Raw genomic sequence first — 22,251 nt, 5'->3', positions numbered from 1 at the left:
ACAAAGATTATTTCTGCATCCAGTTACACATGGTTCAATAGTAAGTTATACATTTACAAAATTAGGAGATATTAGGTGAGTTAGATAGTGAAGGGAGAAGGAAAGAGAGAAAAAGTGGTAAGTTCGATCTCATTTATTAATAAAATTAACATTCTAACAAAATAACATTTGTGAATAAAAAAAACACATATGCAAAAGTAATCAATTTATTTCTACATATGTAATAATCTGTTTACTTTTGTAAACTTGGACTTGTTACTTATGTTTTATTTCTTTAATTTTTTCTTTTAACAAATAACAAAGAATAAAGTATAATAAACCATGTTGAACTAAATAAACTTATTAAAATTTAGATAATTTTTATAAACATTTACTTACACAAGTTCGGTTGAGGGTCATTTACTTCTTCAAGACTAATTCTTATTGAACTTACATCTCTTAATAAATTTTTATAAACATTAAATTACATTAATCTAATTAAAGATGGAAAGTTTTTATTAAGGATATCAAGTTTATAAAATATATTATAAAAATTAAAATTTGATACTTCATTAATCAACTTTTTTTTAACAGGTACCACACTTCTAAAATATAATATTATATACCTATGAATGTTTTATTTATCTAAACTTTGATATGTATAGTCATTATAGCATAATTTGATTCAACAATTAAATTTTTTGAATTTGTATTATAAAAAAGTTGTTAAAAAAAGGTGTCTAAGACTTATTTTTAAAGTAAGTCGGTGCCTTCTCGAAGCATATACATATGCAGAGGAACAATAAATAAAAATTCTCGACCATGAATATGAGCATATGACAAGGAAAATTTCGCCAAATAAAAAAAAGTGGAAGGTGTTTTTCCTGTGGCTATGATTGCACGGATTGAAGATATGGGGAAGACAAACTTGCTAACTTTGTTTGCAATGATTGCACGGTTCGAGTTTTTATTGAGTACTTGCGAGAAAGATTAGATTTTTTTATTGTTTTAATTAATTTGTTTAAAAAATCTCCTGCAATTTTTAGTATTTTTTTTTTAACATTATTAAACATGCTAACAAAGTAGAGAACATAAAAAATAAAATAAAAACACTCACACGTGTGTGTGTGTTTTATTTTAAATGAGACTATTTTTAGATGCTATTATTCAACACGAATATTTTTAAGAATTTTCCCTAAACTTGAACGTTTGTAGGAATTTAATAGCATGGTTGGTCACTTTTAATTTTAAGATACAAAATGTCTCGAATAAAATTTTGAAATATCTAAAGACTTTTTCGAAGGAAAACTTCTAAACAACAAGCATATTCAAACTGAACACTAATCTTTTATTTCAAATCTCAATATCCAAATATTTCTCAAGTTTGGAACAAGCATCAAACAGGGTTTAATAAGCCAAGGACAATTTCTCCTTTTTCTTGGTAATAATAAAGATGCCTATTCTGTTGTGAAACTAAAATTTGTCCTTCAAATATTTTTCTTTTCTGAGTCTAAATTTTCTTACATATTTTTACAAGGAAATATGCTTTGGCAATACTGTAGCATCAGCAATGATTTGGACTATTCACTGAATGCAGATTTCCAAGCAGTGCTAATTGGTTAACATCAGTATTTGGATGCATTCAAAACTATGCAATATGAACCTCTATATAGAGCCTTGATCAGTCATGGCTTGAGCAATGGTTAGAAAGGCAGAGATGACTGCTCCATGTACCAAAGCCCTGACATACCAAGCATACACATATTAACTAGGGCTACATATTTAGATGAATGATCATTCAAACAAATACATTGCAAGGAAACTACACTCACAAGAATCTACAGTTGCCATTACAATGACATGTTACACTAGAATGCATTTTACCTTTTTTGGATAAAAAAGTTAATAAAAGGATGGATTATATAGGTGTTCTAAGTTTCTTTTTAATATTAAAAAGACATTGCATCTCACAAATGCTATCTTGATCATTGAAAAATAAACTTGGTCAAGACAGATCTTGTAGCTATAATTCTTCTAAATTAGCATACTCAATACTCACAACTAGGGCTATTCAATTTGAACTGAACTGAATTGTGGCGAACTGTTCCAAACTGCATTTCCAGTTCGCCCAAACTGAACTGAACTAAACTGGCAAAACAGCTCAAGCAAATTGAACCGAACTGTCTTTGAGGCGATTCAAACTGAACTGAACTGGTTTGAACTGAACTACTCTCTGATTTGTTTTGAACTGTTTCAAACTGCTCTGAATTGTTCCAAACAGCTCCGAAATGTTGCAAACTACTCTAAATTGTCCCAAACTGCACGAACTATTTTTAAGGGTAATTTGTTTTGAGAAAACAACTTTTTTTTCACTTTTAATTACAAAAACACCACATTATTTTAATTTTGCTTCTCATTTTTACATTGATTTATGTTAGAAAAAAATTAGTAGATAAGTAATATAATAAATAAATAAATTATAAAAATGTTATAAGAATTCATTATAAAAATGCGTGTTCAATTTTGATGTATTTTTATTATAAAGATTTTTACACTATTAAATAAGTAAACATTTATTATAAAAGTTAAGAATTTTCAAATCTATTATTAATTACTTTTCAACGCACAGAAGCAATTTATTTTAAAATTTAGACAAATTATAACTTTTATTCAAATACATATATAATGTGATTTTGCAAAGTTACTGAATTGAAAACCCACGTGAAGAAAGTAGTTTTATTAGAAAAAAGTGTTTAATTATAATTTAGGCAAAATTGCAAATTTGGTCTCCCAGTTTATCTTCAATTTCGGATTTGGTCCCCCAGTAATTTAATTCACGAATTTGGTCCTCATATTTTATAAAATCGTGCAATGTTGATCCTTCAGGCCACAATTGCACATTGACCGTTAACAAGTGACGTTGACTGTCACGTGTCACATTCTTATTGGATGATGACTGTCACGTGTCATGTTTTAATTGGATGTCAACTCCATGAAAGATGAAATGCATTGTTGTTAACGGTCAACGTCCAATTGTGGCCTGGGGGACCAACATTGCACGATTTTATAAGATAAGAGGACCAAATTCGTGAATTAAATTACTGGGAGACCAAATTCGAAACTAGAGATAAATTGGGGGACCAAAAATACAATTTTGCCTATAATGTATTAGAAGCAGGATCGTGAAAGTTGAAACGAAGCACGGATGTAGTGTTGAAGCGAAACTCTTCCGCATTGCACTGGTACTGTCGTGGTTTTTTTAATAATGGTTCATTTAACAGTTCTTTTGGAAGTGGTTCAATTTTTTAAAACTGAACTGAATAGCAGTTCAGTTCAATTCAGTTTTTTTTGTCCGCCCCTACTCACAACATCAAGAAAGAACTTCAGAGAGGAAAATCATATATTTTGTATTGTGGTAGGACAGCAAAATGAAAAAGGAGAGAACAAATCAATCAGGATGCCTACAGGGAGAGCATTAATTTTGGAAAGTAAAGCATATAAAGTTAGAAGCTTTCATCATTTTGTAATGTGTTACCGAAGAAAGCACTTACTCAGGACTTTCTTTTTGATAACCAAAGTCAGTTGCAGCTTTCATAGCCCTCTGATAAGTCTGCTTCATTGCTTCCTGCCCATAGAAACAACAAATTTGAAGACAGAAGTTGTTGTAAAACAGTATGTGGCGGATGTTTACGGAAGTGTGGAAGAAAAATTATTAATTAAACATGAGTAACTCACAATTTCCACATCTTCATCTGGCACCAGTCATCCAACTGGTTATATAAAAGTAGTTATAAAACAATAACTAGTTATAATTTGATATAACCAGTTATTGTTTTTAAAATATGGGTGTATAACTGGTTATGAATAAACTAGTTATATCTAAAACCAATTACGCAACCGGTTATAAATGAATAAAAATAAGTTATTTGAAATAACCATTTGTATAACACTAAAACTATAACTATAACTATAAAACTAGTTATAGTTTTATAACTACTTTTATATAACTAGTTATAGTTATTTTTTTAAAACTAGTTTTTTTAGCAGCCCTACCCTCCCTCTCCCAAAAACAATAAAAAGAAGATAAAATCACAAATAAACAGTAAACACACATTATAATGTATTTCTCTGCACATAAGAAACATAACTTCGTTTATGGAAATTGTATCATTCTATTCTAACATGTAAGAATGAGTTAAATTCAATTTGAATAGGAAGAGTCAATAAGAACATTGAGTACAACTACATAATAATAAACTTAGCAACCATTTACAGTTCTTAAAAGGAAACCTATATGATTTGTAAGAGCAATTGATTTCACAAAACTACCTGCAATTTAGATTCAAAGTCCTCCGGTGACCAGTGCATCAAACTGCATTCATGATTCAGTTCAAGTTCTCCAGCCACAACCTGCAAGCAATGGGAACAGAAGATTAAAGATAGATCCACCAAATGTCATGTTTAACGTTTGGTGTTGAAAAATTGAATCTTCCATAAGTTGAAGAGAAGATCAATTAAGGTGGATAAAATTTGCATTTTCATCATGGCAGTATTAGAATTGAAAGTGGCTGTACCCCACCATCACCACGATCACTAATGTTGTTGTTGTTTTGGTTACGGTGGGATTATTTATACACTATAAAATATACATAGGAAAAATAAAATTAAAATGTCACCCCTCCAGCACCGGCAGCCATTGCAGGAGCAATGAGAACACTAGCTTTCCTAAGAATCTGAACTGCCTCAGGGGTACAAGGCATGTTTGAACCTGGGATTCAAATTAAAAAGGTAGCTTCCATTAGTATATATGAGGAAGAGGAAAAAAACCAAAATATTGCATCCTACAAGAACAACTACCTTCTACTAGTATACGACAACCTGAATTAACCAAATTAATGGCATCAGATTGATCAATTTCATTCTGTGAAGTACAAGCAAATGCAACATCACACCTTTCACTCCATGGTTTTGCTTCATCATAATATTTGGACCGAGCATAGGTCTTTGAATAGTCTCTACATATTGTAAATTTATGAACAAGGACAGTAAAATTATACATAATAGCAAGAATAAAGCATAAACAGACAACAGGAATGATACAAACCGTAAACTTCTTTGTTGAGCTTTGATGTCTCTCAAAAATGATATTTTCATGTAGTCAAATCCATCCTCATCAACCAAATATCCTCTAGAATCTGTCAGATGCTTTTGTTAAAAAAAAAAAAAACTCTTTGAAAGGACCAGGATACACAACGGTACTCAAAATGATATGAGAATCTTATATTCAATTAGTACCATATATGAAAAATCTCGTGTACAAAGCACAAGTTTTCATTCTAGATAGAATAAAAGAATACACACAGCATAAAAACCAAAATTACCTGATACTGAAATGGGAAGAGCACCATAAGCAATTAGCTTCTCTAAGACATGCATTGCAATCTTTCCAGAACCACTCACAGCACATCTACAAGAAATTATAAATTAGAAGAGTATTCCAGGATCACGAATGTGAGAAATCAATTTAGGATGCAACAAATTTCACACTAGATAGTCTTTTAAAAAAATCTAATAAGTTAACAAAAGATATTATTGAAAATGGGGGTTTCCAAGTTTCTAATATTAATGGAATTTTGAATTCAAGAAAAGAAAGCTACCAAATTGAAAAGAAAAGATTTAAATTCTCAAAGGGATATCATAACAAGAAATGAGGGTCAGAAAGGTACACCAATAATGAACAAGTCATTAGCAACACTGTTTAAGAAAGAGTGTAAATTAAAATAGAAACCTTAATCCTTTAAGTTCTTTATTCATGTCAGCAAGCATGAGCTGGGCAAAGAAAACCTGCAGAAGCATGACAAACTTGTTAAAAATTTAATTACTAGAAAAAATAGATGCAGAGAACATTTTATGATGATCTTCTTGGCCAGAATGGACTTGCATGCTACATGCTTATTGTTCTGATATGATGAGTTAGCTGATATGAGGTCATAGGCAATAATGCTTAGAGATTGCTCTTTTTTTTTTGTTGAACAAGGATATACACAAGAAATTGATAGGACCTGCTGTGAAAGGATATCTCATACAGAAAAGGAAAGAAAATGGAAGGCTACCATGGAGCAGGAGCACATTTCATACATAATCACTCATATTTTCACATCTCACCATACATCCAGAGAGTGAGAATTAAAAATTGAAATTACCAGCCCATAGCCAGTAGCTTCAGGTCGAAGACTGGAGCCAGACCAAAATATCCTTGGCCCTGTAAAGCTTCCCTGCATAAGTAAGGCATACATATGAAAAATACCCAGAAAACAAAACATAGTTGTCCTTTCTGCCCCAAATGCCAACATAATCAGTATCTCAAAATTTTGTGTTCCTAAACTGATTAGATATGCTACACGAAGCACTATACATGATATATTGTGCAAGATATGCAACATTCATTTCTGTACAGTAAAGCAATAATCCTCAAGCACATAAAGGCAGAAAAACAACCAGAAACAACAACCATTTTTTTTCCTATTAGGTCGGGTCCACAGTTATCTCTGAGTTTGCTCAATCTATTCATTTTTCCTCGGTCATCGGGATTTATTCTATTGATGTTTTTACATAAAGTGCATCAAGCAATTCAGATCTGAGGTATAAACATACAGGGGAAAATATATAAGAAAAAAGGTAAAATGTTTATATTTCGACCAAATAGTTTGTTAGGATTTGAGAATGTATGAATTACCTGAAAATGACCTGCTAGACGCCTATACTGTCCAAAAAGATACCCCATTTCTCGAGTACCAACACCCATTTCCTCAGACGGAAGGTCCTAGTAGACATCCATCACAAGAATAATACATGAAATGGGCCTTGAATGCGAAAAGCTTAAAAGATATGCTTTCAGTTTACCTTGTCAGGCCCCAGGTAGCGATACATTTCGCTCATGAAACTTTGGCAAAATCGCATAATCTGCCGACTTATCAAAGTAACATTTAGTAATTATAGAACTACATAAGTAGAGATCAAATTGAATAAGTTGAAAATTCACCTCATTATCACTTTTTCCTTTTGGATCGAAATCACTTCCACCAGCTGCTCCTCCTAATTTGTATGGTGATAAGGCATTCTTTAAAGTCTGCAGAGAAGGACGTGTCGAATAAACTATAAAGTGGTCCAATGCAGAAATGCAGCTCAGAATCAGATTCTTTGGCTGATATGTGAATCTCAGTATATTTGTCAAATATAAACAAATGAAGGCTTAGATATATACATCATTACTCAACCAAACTCAAGATATTGTATGATTGGTATTTTGAGTGAATACAGGTTTTCTGTCCCAATCATTATATTTCCTTACATAAAGCGCATAGAACACAAAAGATCTAGTCATGTTAGCATTTAGTATTGAGTTTAACATTTTTAACTTTTTAGTTTTTACCACGAATTATGATAAGGCAGATATGAAATTTTATGGTTTACTTATCAATTGCACAAATACAGCATACCCACGTGTGTAAAAACACGTACATTCTCAAACGCATGCATCTTATGTTAGTATAATTGGTACCAAGTGATCTTAGACATCTAAGATATCAGCATCCCAAAAGCCACCCTAAGAGAGTATTTAAAAAAACTCCAACATTGACCCTGCCTAACTCTTTATTCCATTGAATACTCTCACCATCTTTTTATTATCATTCGGGCACTTATTTGCTCACTCCCATCTTTTTTTTTATCAACAAACTTCAACAATATATGGACACGTGTATGTGCAACTGCAAGCACACATGTTTGCTTACTTATCCTCCCATCTTTTCATGTGTTTATTCTCATTTTAAAAACACAAAACAGACTACTACCATACAGCACTAACAGTGGCATCACATCAATGTTAAAAAAAATTAAAGAAAAAGGTGGGTCCTACCATGGGGATGAAATGTAAAAAGTGTGTAACATACAACCCAAATGTAAGGGATCAAGGGGTGTAACTTGGATCCCCCCACCCAAAAAAAAAGGGAGAAAATCTTTTACACATGTTGTGCATTCTTGTGGTTGACAAATAACCTATAGGCTTCAAAGTCATGGAAAAAAATGCGATGGCATTAAAATAGGCTAAATTCTGCAAGAGTTAAGGCATTACTTGTAAGAAATAATGTCATATGTGAATACCAAAAATACTCATAATACCTGTTCAAAACCAAGGAACTTGGCAACACTTAAATTCATTGATGGATGAAAACGAATACCACCCCTACATGGACCCATTGACTGGTTAAACTGTACCCTAAAGCCCCGATTCACACATGTCCCACCCCTATCATCCACCCATGAAACTCGAAAAACAATCATTCGTTCAGGTTCCAATAAGCGCTCCATGATGTTAATATAACTGAAACATGAGAATATTGATGAGAATCAGAAGCATCAAATACAAAAGCATTGGCTTTGTCATCTGTGGATAATTAAATATATAACTATAGCCATTTGAATAAAACACACCGAGAATTTTTTGCTATGACTCTTTCAAGGGCTTGAACTGCTTCTTGGACTGCCTGAATGAATTCAACCTCATGAGGATCCCTTTTTAGTGTAGCTTCAAGAATTGATCCTGCTGTTTTTGACATGGCAACTTCAATTATAGAATTGTCAGACAATACCCAAGAACATAAGCATGTTATAAGAAAGAAGATGACTTGTTTCAAGAAATTGATTATGTCAATTATAAGAATGATCAATGATGATGACTTATAAATCTACATACTATTTTGTGTGTAGATAACAAATATATACTTGTTTCAAGAAATTGATTATGTCAATTGTAAAATAGAAATTCTATCACACTGATAATGATAACTGAATCTTGACTGTTAGGTATCAAGTACAGATAAAAATAAAAACTAAAAGTATCTGAATTGTTAATGTATTCAGATCTGGGATTAAGAACAAGATCCTGAGATATAGCACTGTGTACCATATAAACAAGGAAGAAATTAGTAAGAGAAACTCTCTCGGGCACTTCGTGAGTCCTAAACTCTCCAAAGGATCCAAATTCAACTAAATTCCATCTTACCCCCTCCTTCCCTCTCTCTCCACTTATACCACTATTTTGTTATCACTTTTTTTCCCCACCCATCCCCCCATTTCCGCCCTTTGGCTATGATCAGGTGCATCGCACCTTTAGGCCCTTCCCACATACACTTTAGAAATAACGGGCCTCTTTGAGCCCATATCATTGACATTTTAAGATGAACGTTGAAACCTTAAAAATAGCATTAAATGTTGAAGTATATGTGAACAGAAACTGAAGGAAAATAATAGAAAAGGAAAGAAACCTGAGAGAGAAAGAATCTGAAAATGGTATACTTTTTTTCTAAAACAAAATGAATTAACCCTGTTATCTGAGTGCAGCTCTAAAAATATAGGGAACAGTGTAGGGAATACTATTGTAACAGAATTATTGAGCCGCTAACTAACTAAACAGTTAAATTAATCTGTTGGTTACTTCTCTTAACTCACAGAATGAGGGTACATGTGCTGTGTGTTAAAGCTAACAATATACTGGCAACAATATACAACTACAGCATAAAGATACAGTCATATACTCTAATATTAAACAAAATGGCGAATTAATATCATATTATTCAGGACAAAAGCAGAAAGCAAGAATTTGAAAGTGTGGACGGAAACTAAATTTTGCAAAGCAACCATTAAACCAGTGGAGGGAACAAATAAAAATGGTTGTATGCCATAGGATGCTGCCAAATCAGTGGTAATTTAAACTCTAAAAGCAGTAGTATAGATCACAATTACATTCAGATTCATCTAATAACACAATATGTGCACTTCATACAACTAAAGATCAATTGAAATGTTGAATGCAGCATTGAAGCATATCCCTTATTATCCTATATAATTGATCAAATGCATCTTTTGTGAATTTTCAACACAACAAACAATATATTTGTTATGAACTTATGACCACAAATTAAAACGAATTGGGGAAGAGCACAACAAATGGCTCAAATCAACTAATACAAAACGCAGTATACAACCATCAACATTTTCAAAATAACTAAAAATATTATCTGTACATGGAAGTTATTATAGCATGCTGAGATGGCCAACCTTTTACATAAACAGGCTTGTCGACCACAATTTTATCTTTGGAGGCCATTTGAAGACGAAGAGCCTCTTTGTGAAGCAAACTGTTGTTGTGTTCTTCCAGGGCACTCATCTGCATATTACGACTGCCCTCATTCCCATAAGGATTTCTTCTATGCTTCCGACCGTACTCCCTGCAGACAGAGCAGAAAATCCTCGGTGTACCATCCTTCACATCAACATAAGCCCACTTATAGGTGTCTGCCCATTCTTCTCTCCATCTTTTAACAACCTTTTTCTTCCTTTTCCCTTGTTGGGTCTTGGACATATCTTGAGCATCATTAGGAAGCTGAGAAATCATCCCCATCTGCTTGCTCTCACCATGTTCTTCTACAGAAGATTCCCGCATCGGTGCACCAATCAGAGTAGTGCTACCAAATGACGGGTCATCCTCCCCAGCTCCTATTTCTAAATCAATCTCCTCGCCAATCTCCCTCACAACCAAGTGATGTCTCTGGGTTTGCTGAATCAAATTCATATCATCCATTGCAGAATTCATCCTTACTCCACTGGTTGGAAACAACATTCAGCATCACAACCCTCTCAACAAATTTAAAATACTTTGCTTTCTGTCAAGACAAATACATCGAATCACCAATTTACCTATTTTAGGAGTTAATGGAACAAACAAACAAACAAAACTCTTAAGCAAGATAAACATATGTCTGGACATCAGCTTCATAAAATTGCATGGCTTAATTGAGTTGGCCTAGACACACACAACACAAAACAAACCGGTACTCAAGTAGAAATCAAAACAGTGGCACTGTCTAGGCCAGTCTTCAGTTCTTCAAAATCGCAATAAACAAAAATCCCAAACATGAACATCCTTTCTAGTGTTCAGGCAACATTTCAATTGAAGAAACCCCCTCATAAACTTCCCTCAACCCAATATTTGAATTGACAATCATTTAAACCCCAAGGCACATCATAAACCTCAGAATCCTCAAAATACATAAAGCCAGAGTCCACACAAACCCCACAAAAAAAATGTTTTTTGCCAACGACCCACAACTCGTAATTAAATTAGCAGAAATACCCAGAAGTTGAATTTCATCGGTGAGCTGAAATACCTCGAGAATTAGAACGAAAGTGGCAAACTTGAAAAGCAGAAGTTTTGAGCATCTCGTGGTTGGAGTGAGATCAAAGAGGGGAGATTGGAGCAGTGAAAAGAATGAAACTTTTATTTGAAATTGAGGTTAGAGAATGAGTGATGAGTAGAACAAGACAAAATTGGGAGTTTAATGATTGTTTCTGGGACTGTTTGTTTTGTAAGGTATTTCAGAAATCGAAGAAAGTGGGGGGAGTGAAGAGTGGCGAGGATGAACGTATCATCATGTATGTGATGGTGATGTTATGTGATGTGATGTGGATTGTGTGTATATCATCATCATCCATCAAATATATGTATAACTCAAACAATCTTGGCACCAGCCTGATTTGATCTGATATAATATGATAGTGATAATAGCGATAATAATGAGGAATTTTGGATATGATGATTTATTAGAACGGTTTCATTTTTCAAGAGGTAAAATTAGTTTTGTTGGTTATAAATATTTATGCATGGATTTTGGAAATGAAAATAAAATCTCGTATATATGAATGTTATTTTTTTCAGAAATATTGTTTTAGTGAAATAATTTTCATATATTTTTTCAAACTTTTATTATTTAAAGTTTTTCAATTTATATTATATTATATTACGTTACATTATATTATATGAGAGTCTTTATTATTTAAAAAATAATTATTTTAAAATAAGAAAAATAATCTTTTAACTTGACAAAATATCCTCTTCTTATTGAGTATTTCCATGTGTAATAAAAAAATCAAAATTATGTAATTCTTTAAGTAAGTGGATCTATTATAACAACAGAAAAAAAGGGATATAAAATGGTTCTCAAGAATTTATTTTTATAATTTTAAAAAATTAAGAGATTATTAAGTCGTCATAACTCATAAATTTCCTTAAATATGATATTTTTATGATAATAAAAAACAAAAAACAGAATAAAATATATTTTAACAGATTATAAAATAAATTACAACAAAAACAGGCAAGTTAAACATTTTCTTATAAAATACTATATAAGTTTTTTCAATAATTTAAATAGAAATATATATTAATTTTAGAATTATAATAATATGCTAATTGGATTAGATATTTTATCTTATTGTATAATTTAAAGTTTATTTATTGTGTTATAAACTTCAATTCAAATTTCTTTAGAATATATTATATTAAATCAAAATTGAATTTTGAATAAAAAAATAAAATTGAATTGAAAAGCAAGTTGATTGGATAATCAAACAAACAACTAAAATTGAATGACTTTTTTTAAAATGGATTCAAAAAATAAATAATGCCAGTACAATTAATTATTTGTTTGCAAGTAGAATTAATTAAAAATATTTTAGTCAAAAAATAACTAACACAATTAAAGAATTAGATTTTTTTTCATGAAAATTATGGATTGGATCTTATAAAAAATAAATCAAACAATTCTTTATCAAACTTTATTTACCTTTCCACCGAATTATAGATTAGTTAACATCTTTTTTCTTGATGAACCGGAACACTTAGACAAAAAAAAATAAAAAAATGAAGGGAGTAATTCACTTAAAGAATGCCCATTTCATTTCCTTGCCCTATTTGGCAACAGTTTTTCCATAATAACCATGTGACATTGTAAAAGTTCAATGTGACATTTCTTTTGGCTTGTGAACTTAAAATGCACATTCTCAAATTTCTCTAGTACCTCGGTGAATATGTTAAACGGTATTAAAGAATATACAATTTATCTAGACATGGAGACAAAATGAAGGCCAGGCTAAGCCAAAAATATGCCAGACCCATACGCAAAAGCAACAGACAAAATTTCATTTATATACAAATATATGGCTCTACCAAGAAATAGTATCAAAAACTAGTGCACACCCAACCTAGAAAAGAATCCATCTACTCTACTGCGCATCATGTATCACCCAAAAGTTCTTAACCTTGAAAAACAGGCTTCAATTTTATCTAATATAGTCCTCTTGTATTTTCATCATTTATTATACGAGTTTGCAAAGTCTTTGATCCTTCGCTTGAGATTCTGCAAGTGGGAAAAAAAAAAAAAAAAAGCGTCAGGAGCATGTAGAAAGAAGCACTTCATGACAAATTTAGACTCCAAATTTAGTTAATTGCAAGTTGGAAGATCTAATTTCTCATGAAATAGACAAATTCAAGGATAAAATTGTGTATATGGAAACTTTACGGGACCAAATCAATATAGGTTGACACTTTTGAAATTGTATATTTACTCTTAAGAAAACAATTCTAGATCAAGGTTAGAGAAGATGTAAATAATTACCTCCAATTCCGTATGAAGAACAACAAATATTTTCCTCAATCTCTTGTGCCTCTGCAATTCACATCATGCCCACATGTTTTGAAGATATATACTAAATACGATGAGAGCTTTACAAATTAGGTAATACATGAAACACTTAGAGAAACGATTAAAAAAACTCCTATATCCAAACACAAAGTCTTAATAAAAAGTTAAATAACTAATTTGTTTAACGATAAACTCAACCAAAATTGCATCAAGTTGAACTAGACAATTACCAGTCAATTACCATTGCAGCCAATGCTATATCAGGTTGCTATTTAAGATAATAAGATGAACCGGCTTAATAGTTAAGACATGCACATGAACTAGAGCATTAATTGTCTCATACACAATCTCTTTCAATCAACATAAATTCCTTCAAGATTATCGTACAAGTGATTTAGACAGTACAAATATTTTCAAAGATTTTTTCTTCCAATGCAGAAAGATAAATGGACAAGATTAGACAAAAGGAGCTTAAGAATGAACAAAATTTTGAGAAACTGTTGAATGCAGAACAAGAATGTACTAAAATATTACTTGTTCAACATTTGGGCTCTATAGTACAATTATACAAATACTGCATGCATGGGAAGGAGCAAAATAGAACATACCGGTCCACAGCGTCGATAGGATTCCTTCAGCTGCTCCACGATGTCATAGTATCTATCCATATCCCTGCCTTTAGCAAGTTCTAAATCGTTGCCTAGTTTCTGAAACTGATCCCTGCAGATTATGGGTAAGAGATGTTAGACAGACTATCAAACAAATAATAAAACTAAACATCTAACATAAAAGCAATGAATCCTTGATTTGTAATGGCATTTACCGGTATCCCTCCAAAATCTTGTTTAAGGAGCAGTAACTATCATATTTATCTTGAAATTCCTGCACATATTCTTTATATCTAGCATTGCATAGGAAAAAAACGTATCAGATGCCCAAAAAATCAAGTGATTAACTAAAAAGGCGAACCCTGCCACAACATGAATCACTGAAACAACAGTTTAAAGAAAAAATTAAGAATAACAGCTTACTGGGAGAAAGTCCTTATTGGTCCCTTCAATTCAGGTTCATCCTTTTCATACTTTGAATAAGAGCAACTATTTTCATCTGAAGATGATTCTCTCTTCTTTTGATCGCTATGATTTCTATCTGCAAACACAGAATCCTTTCCTCCATCAGCCATCTCTTCCACTGAATTAGGTGTTTGTCTTTTACTTTCTTTCACAGGGTCAGAAACTATTCCGCGTTTACTGTCTTGTGGTTTAGATGCATTTGCAGGCACTCTTCTATTGCTTTCACTGCGACCTTCCAAGTCAAACTCTTGGCTCCCCCCAGATTCACTATTTCTATATTTACTGCTCATTTCTGCCAATTTGTTTTGAGATCCAACTTCTGCAGGATCTGCTCTTAAATGTTGCGAATGAGTCTGCATAACTCTAGAACGAGATTTTGTTGAATCTTCAAAATGATTATCTGAGTTCTTTTTATTAGTGTTGTCGAAATTACAGGGAAACCCAGAATTTACAAAGGCTGAGGATGGCTTTCCTGAATCTGAAGTTGCTTTCAAAGAAGGTTTTACTTTAGTAATATCAGAATTTCTATCCTCTGAAGTGTTTGCTTTGTTTTCCAACTGTTTAAATGAACCTTTTCGTTCAAATTGCTTTGCAACATGAGTTTCATCTGGAGTGGACTCACGAAATTCACCCAACTCCAAGTCTGAAAGCTCTCTTTGAAGAGAGATACCTCGCCCATTAGTTTCAGGGGATTGATCAAAACCAATTTGATTGTTGTCCTTAGGTGATGTTCCCAAGTGTGACTGTGTACTTTGTCTGCCTTCCTTTAATTTACCAACCATTTCACCTTGTTTTTGGTAATAAGAATCCATGGATAGTGACTGTTTACTTCCATTACTACCATCCCTGGAATTCCTGGGAACTTTTTTCTCAATGGCATGAATATCTTCATTCAAGGAATCTCTCTGAGATTTATCTTTCTGCACAGAAGAAGCTTCCCGTACATGGAAGTCCTTTCCTGAGTGTTTTTTACTGTGCCTTACACTCTCAAGTTGCTTATCTGATTTTTCCAATGGGTAGGGAGGGTTTTCTGAAGGGATTTGAGCTGATGACCTTTGACCTATTTGTGGAAAATCTGAACCAGATTTTCCAGGAAATGCTCGATTGGGTCCTTTCTGTAACCCAACACTTGAATTCCCTTGTCTCTCTGCTCTGTTCAACACTTGTACATTAGGTCCCTTACTAGTGTCTTCAGTAAATTCAAAAGGAGACAAGTTCCGAGAATTCTCGAATGTCTGCACATCATTACTGGGAGAAAATGGTTGACAGGTCAAGTTTTCTGCTTTCAACCTTTTTGCATGTTCTGATTTCTCCTCAATGTTCTTCGCATCAGAACCCCTCTTATGTTTACCTTGGGAAAACCTATTAGAGCTGTCATACTGTTCATGCCTAGAACTATCTTTAACTTCATTTACTCTTTCGTCAAACAAACTCCCTATATAATTTTGGCGTTCCTGGAGTTGTTGATAGTCAGGTGGAAATGGTCTTGTCTCTTCTGCATATTTTCCACCTCTATTAGAAATGGTAGCCGGAGGTAGAGCCATTTCAGCCTCCTTTTCCTCAGGTAAGTCCTTTTCAATTTCAACTGCATCAGATTCATTACCATCCTGCTGCTCATCAACCTCATTCTGCATTGACCTTCGATCAGGTGATTTTGCTGGAATGGGTAAGGGCATCCTTTGATCAGAGACTTCTGTTTTTGGTTTTGACTCTTTTTCATCATCACTGGTCATAATATCTACATCCTCATCAGAACCCTCCAGTAACTCTTTGCTGCTGGAAGATGCATCACTTTCACTGTCACTACTACTCCCACTCCCTGTCCCAGCAGGACTTCTGCTTCTGCTCCTACTGTGGCTTCCACTATCACTTCCACTATCGCTGCTGTCACTGTCACTATCACTGTCACTTCCACTATCACTGGAGCTTCCTGCCTGCCCTTCACTATGATCAGAACCTTTTTTATCACCAAGGATATCAGGTGAAGTATGTTGGGCATCAATTTTTTCCAAATTGTTTGATTCTTCTTCTACTTTGGAATTTTCTTTAACAATTCCCTCCAAATCAATATTTGGTACTTTCTCTTCAGATCCTCCCTGTGGACCTGATGTCTGATCATAAAAATCTTCACGAGCAAGTATCTGGCTGTGATTGTCATCAGGAGAACTGTACAAAAAAGACAATACACCTTATATGCATGAAGGGATCCACAAAAGTGATGCACTTGCAGTACTGGTATACCATAGTATAGTTATATAAAAATAAAAGGTACCTTCCACTTTCAGTCTGAGGTTTATTTAAGCTTTCCAAATCCACTCCTGGTTTCAAAATATACCTTCCTGGAGCCTGGTATTTTGCAATCTGAAGCTCAACATTAAAGGAAAAATTATACAACAGGCGTATCATAAAACAACAGCCTCAAAAGAATCCCACCACTTACTTTTTTTATAATTGGCTCAATTTTCTTCATGGAATTTGGAAGTGTGTCTCCAACAGCTTTCTCCAAGGCCTATAATCAAAGGGGAAAAGCAGTTAAGAAGATAAATTACATGAATCAAAAGTTAGAGAAATTAAAAATAAGCCTAAGAAGAATTATATACTGGATTTTGTACAATACCTTCAAAGTCATTCCATTAGGTTTATCCTTTAGAAGAGAAATTAACATGACCTGCAAATCTACTGGTTTAGACCAATTTTTCCCCTTGCCTCCTGGCGTGTTCCTCATAGCATTGTTTGTTCTGGTAGGGATTTCTTTCTCAGAAACAGCATTAGTATCTTGTTTGCCTGTCATTTGTGAGGGCACAGCATCCTCAAAGCTCTTAGACATATTTACAGCTCCCATTGGAGAGGATGAAGCAGCAAAATGATCTGGTGGAGACGGAAGAGGAGAGGAATGTCTGCCCTTGGTACTAGTATTTGTTGAAGTCAATCCAGATCTATGGGAAGATTTTGGGGGGCCACCAACTATTAAAAAAAAGTTCAAGACATTACAGATGAATTACATGAGCTAACAGAAATTTATCAGAAGGGTTTCAATACTGGTAAAAAAATGTCATCTTAAGATTGACTGAAAATATGTTGGAAAGATGTAAATTTCAATCACCTTGAAGGGTTTCCACTTTCCTTTTCTTAAGTGCAGCCTCTTTCTTTTTATTATAATTCTTCCATGGTGTAGCTGGACAAGGCAAGTGTAAGGCTATTCATTAAAATAGTTCAATATAAACATTATTAAACTAAATACAGTAAATCTGGAAAGCTTTGGCAGAGAAAATAGAGTGATGATAAGCAGATAACATGCCCAATATCAAGAAAAAATTTCAAGTTGCTCATCTCAATGACAATAGCTATTTGGAACTTTCACACTTCAAATATTACAGGAAAAATTCATCCATAAAGTAGAAGAAACGAAAGAAAAGTTACCCTCAACAGCTGCTAATGCCTTTATCTGGCTCTTCATAGATGGGTTCCCAGGCTCTAGGACAATGGCTCTGTTGTAAACAACAAAAATAAATGAACTGGCCAAAACAAGGAGAGGGGGGGAGGGAGCGGAGGATTCATACACCATAAACAATCACTGTATGGAAAGTAATATAAGAAAAAAATCATTGAGTTACAAAAAATTTAAGCAAGCTAATTAGCTAAGAAAAGAAACAGATGAGTTAATGATGACTTTAACACTAGAAATAGAGCATATTACTTTTTTACAAAAAAAATGTTGTAAATATGTAAATCACTCTTATTTAGGAATGAATATTTTTCTTTCCTGTGCATATCCCATTAGTATTTGTAACTATTGCAATATAGTATTGCCATATTTCCTGTTTTTCATTTATTGGGATTAGCCTATATATTAACAGTAGAGCTTGTATATTTTGAATCACTGAATATTATTCAGAAAAGTTTTCCTCGTATTTCAAGTAAATAAAGCTTTAACTGCACGTTATTGTTGTTGTATATTGTAATGTTAAATAGTAGACATTAATAGAATAGTACCAGAAAGGCAGAAAAACAGATATGGAATAACATTAACTCCTATCCTTGGGTCTGAACTAAGAATCAAAAAGATTACAGAGCCAAGAGGAAAAGATATGATGAAAATAACAGTAATGAATCCTCTCTCAACTCCAGGGATTCAAGACTCCCAAAAATCAGTACACCCCCTAGAATTCCTCTTCCTATTACTTTGGCTCGAGTTCCCGCTTAAAAGAGTCTTAACAAATCATAGAACAGAGAGGAAAATGATTATTAGCCACTGAACTTTGAGTAACAACTGAGTATTTATAGATCTGAGTAGTTAGTTATGACTAACTAACTGACTATCCAACTTACTAACAAACTCACAACAGAAACCTAACTTCTAACTAACTGACTTGATTGAGAGTGAAGTTGAATACTGCAACTCTCTGTACAATACTCTAATACGGCTAAACAATTCATTCAGAGGCTCCACCTAACTAACTGCTGTAGGACAACTGTTGACTACTGGGAAGTTAATAACAAACTGAACTAGGATCTGTTCCCCCTATGCTCACCTCTATTTTGCCTCAACTGTTGAAATTCTATCTACTATACGTACAGCTGGTTATTTTTTTTTTTTGGAAGGGAAAAATATATATATTATTAATTTAGATCACAGCGGTACCAGGGGTACTGGTGAAGTATACATAAATACAAGACACTTAGAGTGTCGCCTCCCAACATAAACAAAACCCCACATTAATCGTACAGCTGGTTATACATATTATGTTTTCATCTTAGAATGTTGGTTTGGGCCTAACTCAACCTCAAAAGCTAGTTCGTAGGGTGAGGATTGTCCCCACTTATATACTCTATCTTGGCACTATCTCTAGCAGATGTCAGACTTGGGTTTTCCCCAATACACCCTCTCACACCCAACACTTTTGGGCTTGGTGCATGGATAACATGGTGGGTGACCCTTTAATGGATCAAAGATAGGCTCTAATACCATTTTCGATAAACTGAGAGTGAGAGAGAGAGAAATTGAAAACTGATATTATTGATCTCAAAAGTTAACTTGAGTTAGTTACAACTGAGGTATTTAAAGACCTCTGAACTGAGAAACTAACAATAACTAACTCTAACTAATCCTTACTAACTTCTAACAGAATGTAACTACCTGATCTTAGTGAGGTGTCGTTAGTGAAAAATTAACAGCCCTTACAATATCTATACTGCTGACTAATACTAGATGGGTGCTGTTAGCAAGAGCTAACATCCCTTACAATCATGAAACAAAACTGTTTTCATAGTTATGTATTTACATACTCCAATATCCTTTTATGTAATAATATGTGACAGAATTCTGAAAGAAATAAAAATTGTAGCAACCATAGAAAAAATTTATCAAAAACTAACCATCAAGACTTCAAAACTCAGCTTCAACATTATTACCCTGGTGGTTGTTTGAAATTTGGACTTGGATCCTTTAAAGTGAGTAATGGTAAAGTAAGTAAGTTCAACTGTTTATGAGAAAAACAATGGTTGATATTCCAACACATCCATGATTTATCATGCGTGTTAGCATGTGATTGTGCGCTAACATCGACCATTGATTTTGTCAACAATGACTGATATTACTTACTTTACACTCTAAATATATCAATTGATTTTTATCGCATACCTTAAATTTTGAAAATTCTAGGGTAATACTTTGAGAGATTGCTCCACCGATACTGTAGAACAAATATATTAAAATATCTTTTTAACAGAAGCATCCTGTGCACTTTCTTATAAATGCATACAAAATGCAAGCAGTAACAAATTAACAAGGAAAGAGACAGAAGATCACTGAAAAGGAAAATAATGTAAGGAATATCCCAATTACAGCTACATACTTGCGAGACTTTATCTTGCGTTCGGCTTCCTCTGACCGTCTTTTGACGTGATTCTTGGTTGACTCATCCAAGACACGCTGCACATTCAGCTTGCGCCAGGCACACCCAGATTCAACAAGCAAACCATTCCCATCTTCACCACTACGGCGCTCTTCGTAAATATCACAGAGGTCACCATCCTTTGACCATGTAAATCTGAACTCCTTCCCACCAACATCAATAATCTGGCACAAATACAAAACAGACAGACATTCCAAACTACAGATCAGAAATTGCTTAACAAAAACACGAACACACAGAAACAAAAGACAGTAAACACAAACCGAGTCATGCGGCAAAATCACCCAATTTCACACCCAAACAGAAACGATATTGATAAGCTTACATGTCAATTAGTCAGCACATAACATTGAAAACTATCAAATTAGGCTCACAAATACACAATTCAACAAATAGTCACTACTTCCTAGTAGTACTATGATTATAACACTGTTCAAAAAGGAGTAACGTTGATACAGATTCAAATTCAGTGAATGAATTTCAAAATATGCATAATTTCAAGTTCAAATAATGTTTAGACTGGTGAATTCCCGGTTACCCAAGTGGCCTAGTTTATATTTATCCGTAACGTTTCTTTTTATTCCATTAAACTTAAATGAGCATGACTAAAGAAACAAAAAGAAATGAATAAACAAAGGCTTTAACGTTCGATTTGACAACCAACACTTTGCAGAAACCAATCGAAAGTTGAAAACCAAACAAATTGAGTGAGAAGCGTTACGTTTCCGGTGGGATTGTGTGGATTGGGACCGAACTTCACGCGCGCGGTGCCGCCCTGTGCCTCCACGCGCCTGATCTCCTCCACGAGGTCGGGCGCGAGGCGAATGATCATCGAGAACGCGAGCGGATTGCTGCCGGAGACGAGGCTGAATGTCTCCTCCACCGCCGCCGCCGCCGCCGCCGTGTCCTTGGCGGCGTTGCTGGCGGAGGAGCCGAGGGAGAGGCGGCCGACGGGGGCCGAGGAACGATGCGGCGCCGGAGGAGGGGGGAAGGAGCGGCGGTTGGGGGCGCCACGGCCCAGCTTCGAGGAGGCGCCGCCGTACATGTTGGGATTGCGGTTGCGTTGTTTTCGCCTCCGAAATGCCTGTGATGAGGATGGAACGTTCGTTCCACTCTTCAGATCGATATTTGATAATAATTAAAAAAAAAAACATGAAAATGCCACAGCAATAATAATAATAGAATCCTCTATATTTCTTCTTTTTTTGTATTTCTCTATCCTTCACATTGCAATAATGCCCCCCATGAGTTGGGTATTATTTTTCTTCTACCCTAATTTGCTTTCTTTACTTGTTTCATTGAAATTGTGAAAATTCTATGTTGTTTTTCATGTTTTAATTTTTTAATGACAATAAAATAAATTATAAAAGTAAGAGTGATAAGTATTGATAAAATAGGTGACACGAATGTCCTAGAAAAATGTATCTTCAGATAAGAAATTAAGATAATAAGAAGTTTTAAAAGTAATTATTTATATTTTTAAAGGAGGATGTCAACACGAAGTATTAAAATATAGGTTTAATTACACATTTAGTCTCTATAGTTTTCAAACTTATCCATTTTAGTCATTATAGTTAATAAGTGGTTTTTTTAGTCTTTGTAGTTTACCTTTTAATTTCCAATAGGTCTCTACCATTAAAATTGTTTAACATCGTTAAATTATTGTTGCCAGGATCGCATTGACGACCGGTGTGTTTTTCAACCACACCTTGGCTCTTCTCTGATATGTTTGTCATTCGCCTT

General features: G+C 33.9%; 2 protein-coding genes across 8 annotated transcripts; both read right to left on the bottom strand.

The window, feature by feature from the left end:
* Nucleotides 1-1,306: 1,306 nt before the first annotated feature.
* LOC114417959 (NADP-specific glutamate dehydrogenase-like) lies at nucleotides 1,307-11,604 on the bottom strand. 6 transcript variants are annotated; one of them, XM_028383055.1, is made up of 16 exons: nucleotides 11,208-11,604; nucleotides 10,099-10,737; nucleotides 8,473-8,602; nucleotides 8,161-8,362; nucleotides 7,022-7,108; nucleotides 6,883-6,942; nucleotides 6,716-6,802; nucleotides 6,183-6,254; nucleotides 5,768-5,823; nucleotides 5,361-5,446; nucleotides 5,084-5,174; nucleotides 4,837-4,994; nucleotides 4,656-4,747; nucleotides 4,309-4,389; nucleotides 3,531-3,604; nucleotides 1,307-1,720 (listed from the first exon to the last, which is right to left on the bottom strand). In XM_028383055.1, the coding sequence occupies exons 2-16, from the start codon at nucleotides 10,658-10,660 to the stop codon at nucleotides 1,645-1,647; spliced, it is 1,914 nt and encodes a 637-aa protein (XP_028238856.1). In that variant the 5' UTR covers nucleotides 10,661-10,737; nucleotides 11,208-11,604; the 3' UTR covers nucleotides 1,307-1,644. The 6 variants fall into 6 exon arrangements, with proteins under 6 accessions (XP_028238856.1, XP_028238855.1, XP_028238857.1 ...); XM_028383054.1 differs by having other exon boundaries at nucleotides 10,099-10,703; XM_028383056.1 differs by having other exon boundaries at nucleotides 8,473-8,584; nucleotides 10,099-10,703.
* A 1,148-nt stretch (nucleotides 11,605-12,752) lies between these two features.
* LOC114417958 (dentin sialophosphoprotein-like) lies at nucleotides 12,753-21,666 on the bottom strand. 2 transcript variants are annotated; one of them, XM_028383052.1, is made up of 12 exons: nucleotides 21,230-21,665; nucleotides 20,449-20,672; nucleotides 18,014-18,081; nucleotides 17,697-17,768; nucleotides 17,211-17,557; nucleotides 17,034-17,102; nucleotides 16,866-16,954; nucleotides 14,552-16,759; nucleotides 14,344-14,421; nucleotides 14,129-14,240; nucleotides 13,494-13,544; nucleotides 12,753-13,235 (listed from the first exon to the last, which is right to left on the bottom strand). In XM_028383052.1, exons 1-12 carry the CDS (start codon nucleotides 21,551-21,553, stop codon nucleotides 13,188-13,190), a joined length of 3,690 nt encoding a protein of 1,229 aa, XP_028238853.1. In that variant the 5' UTR covers nucleotides 21,554-21,665; the 3' UTR covers nucleotides 12,753-13,187. The 2 variants fall into 2 exon arrangements, with proteins under 2 accessions (XP_028238853.1, XP_028238854.1); XM_028383053.1 differs by lacking the exon at nucleotides 12,753-13,235 and having other exon boundaries at nucleotides 13,495-13,584; nucleotides 21,230-21,666.
* Between the last annotated feature and the right edge of the window lie 585 nt (nucleotides 21,667-22,251).

Source organism: Glycine soja, chromosome 7 (genome assembly GCF_004193775.1).
Source record: "Glycine soja cultivar W05 chromosome 7, ASM419377v2, whole genome shotgun sequence".
Classification (NCBI taxonomy): Eukaryota; Viridiplantae; Streptophyta; class Magnoliopsida; order Fabales; family Fabaceae; genus Glycine; species Glycine soja.
This window is presented reverse-complemented; position numbering and strand designations above follow the sequence as displayed.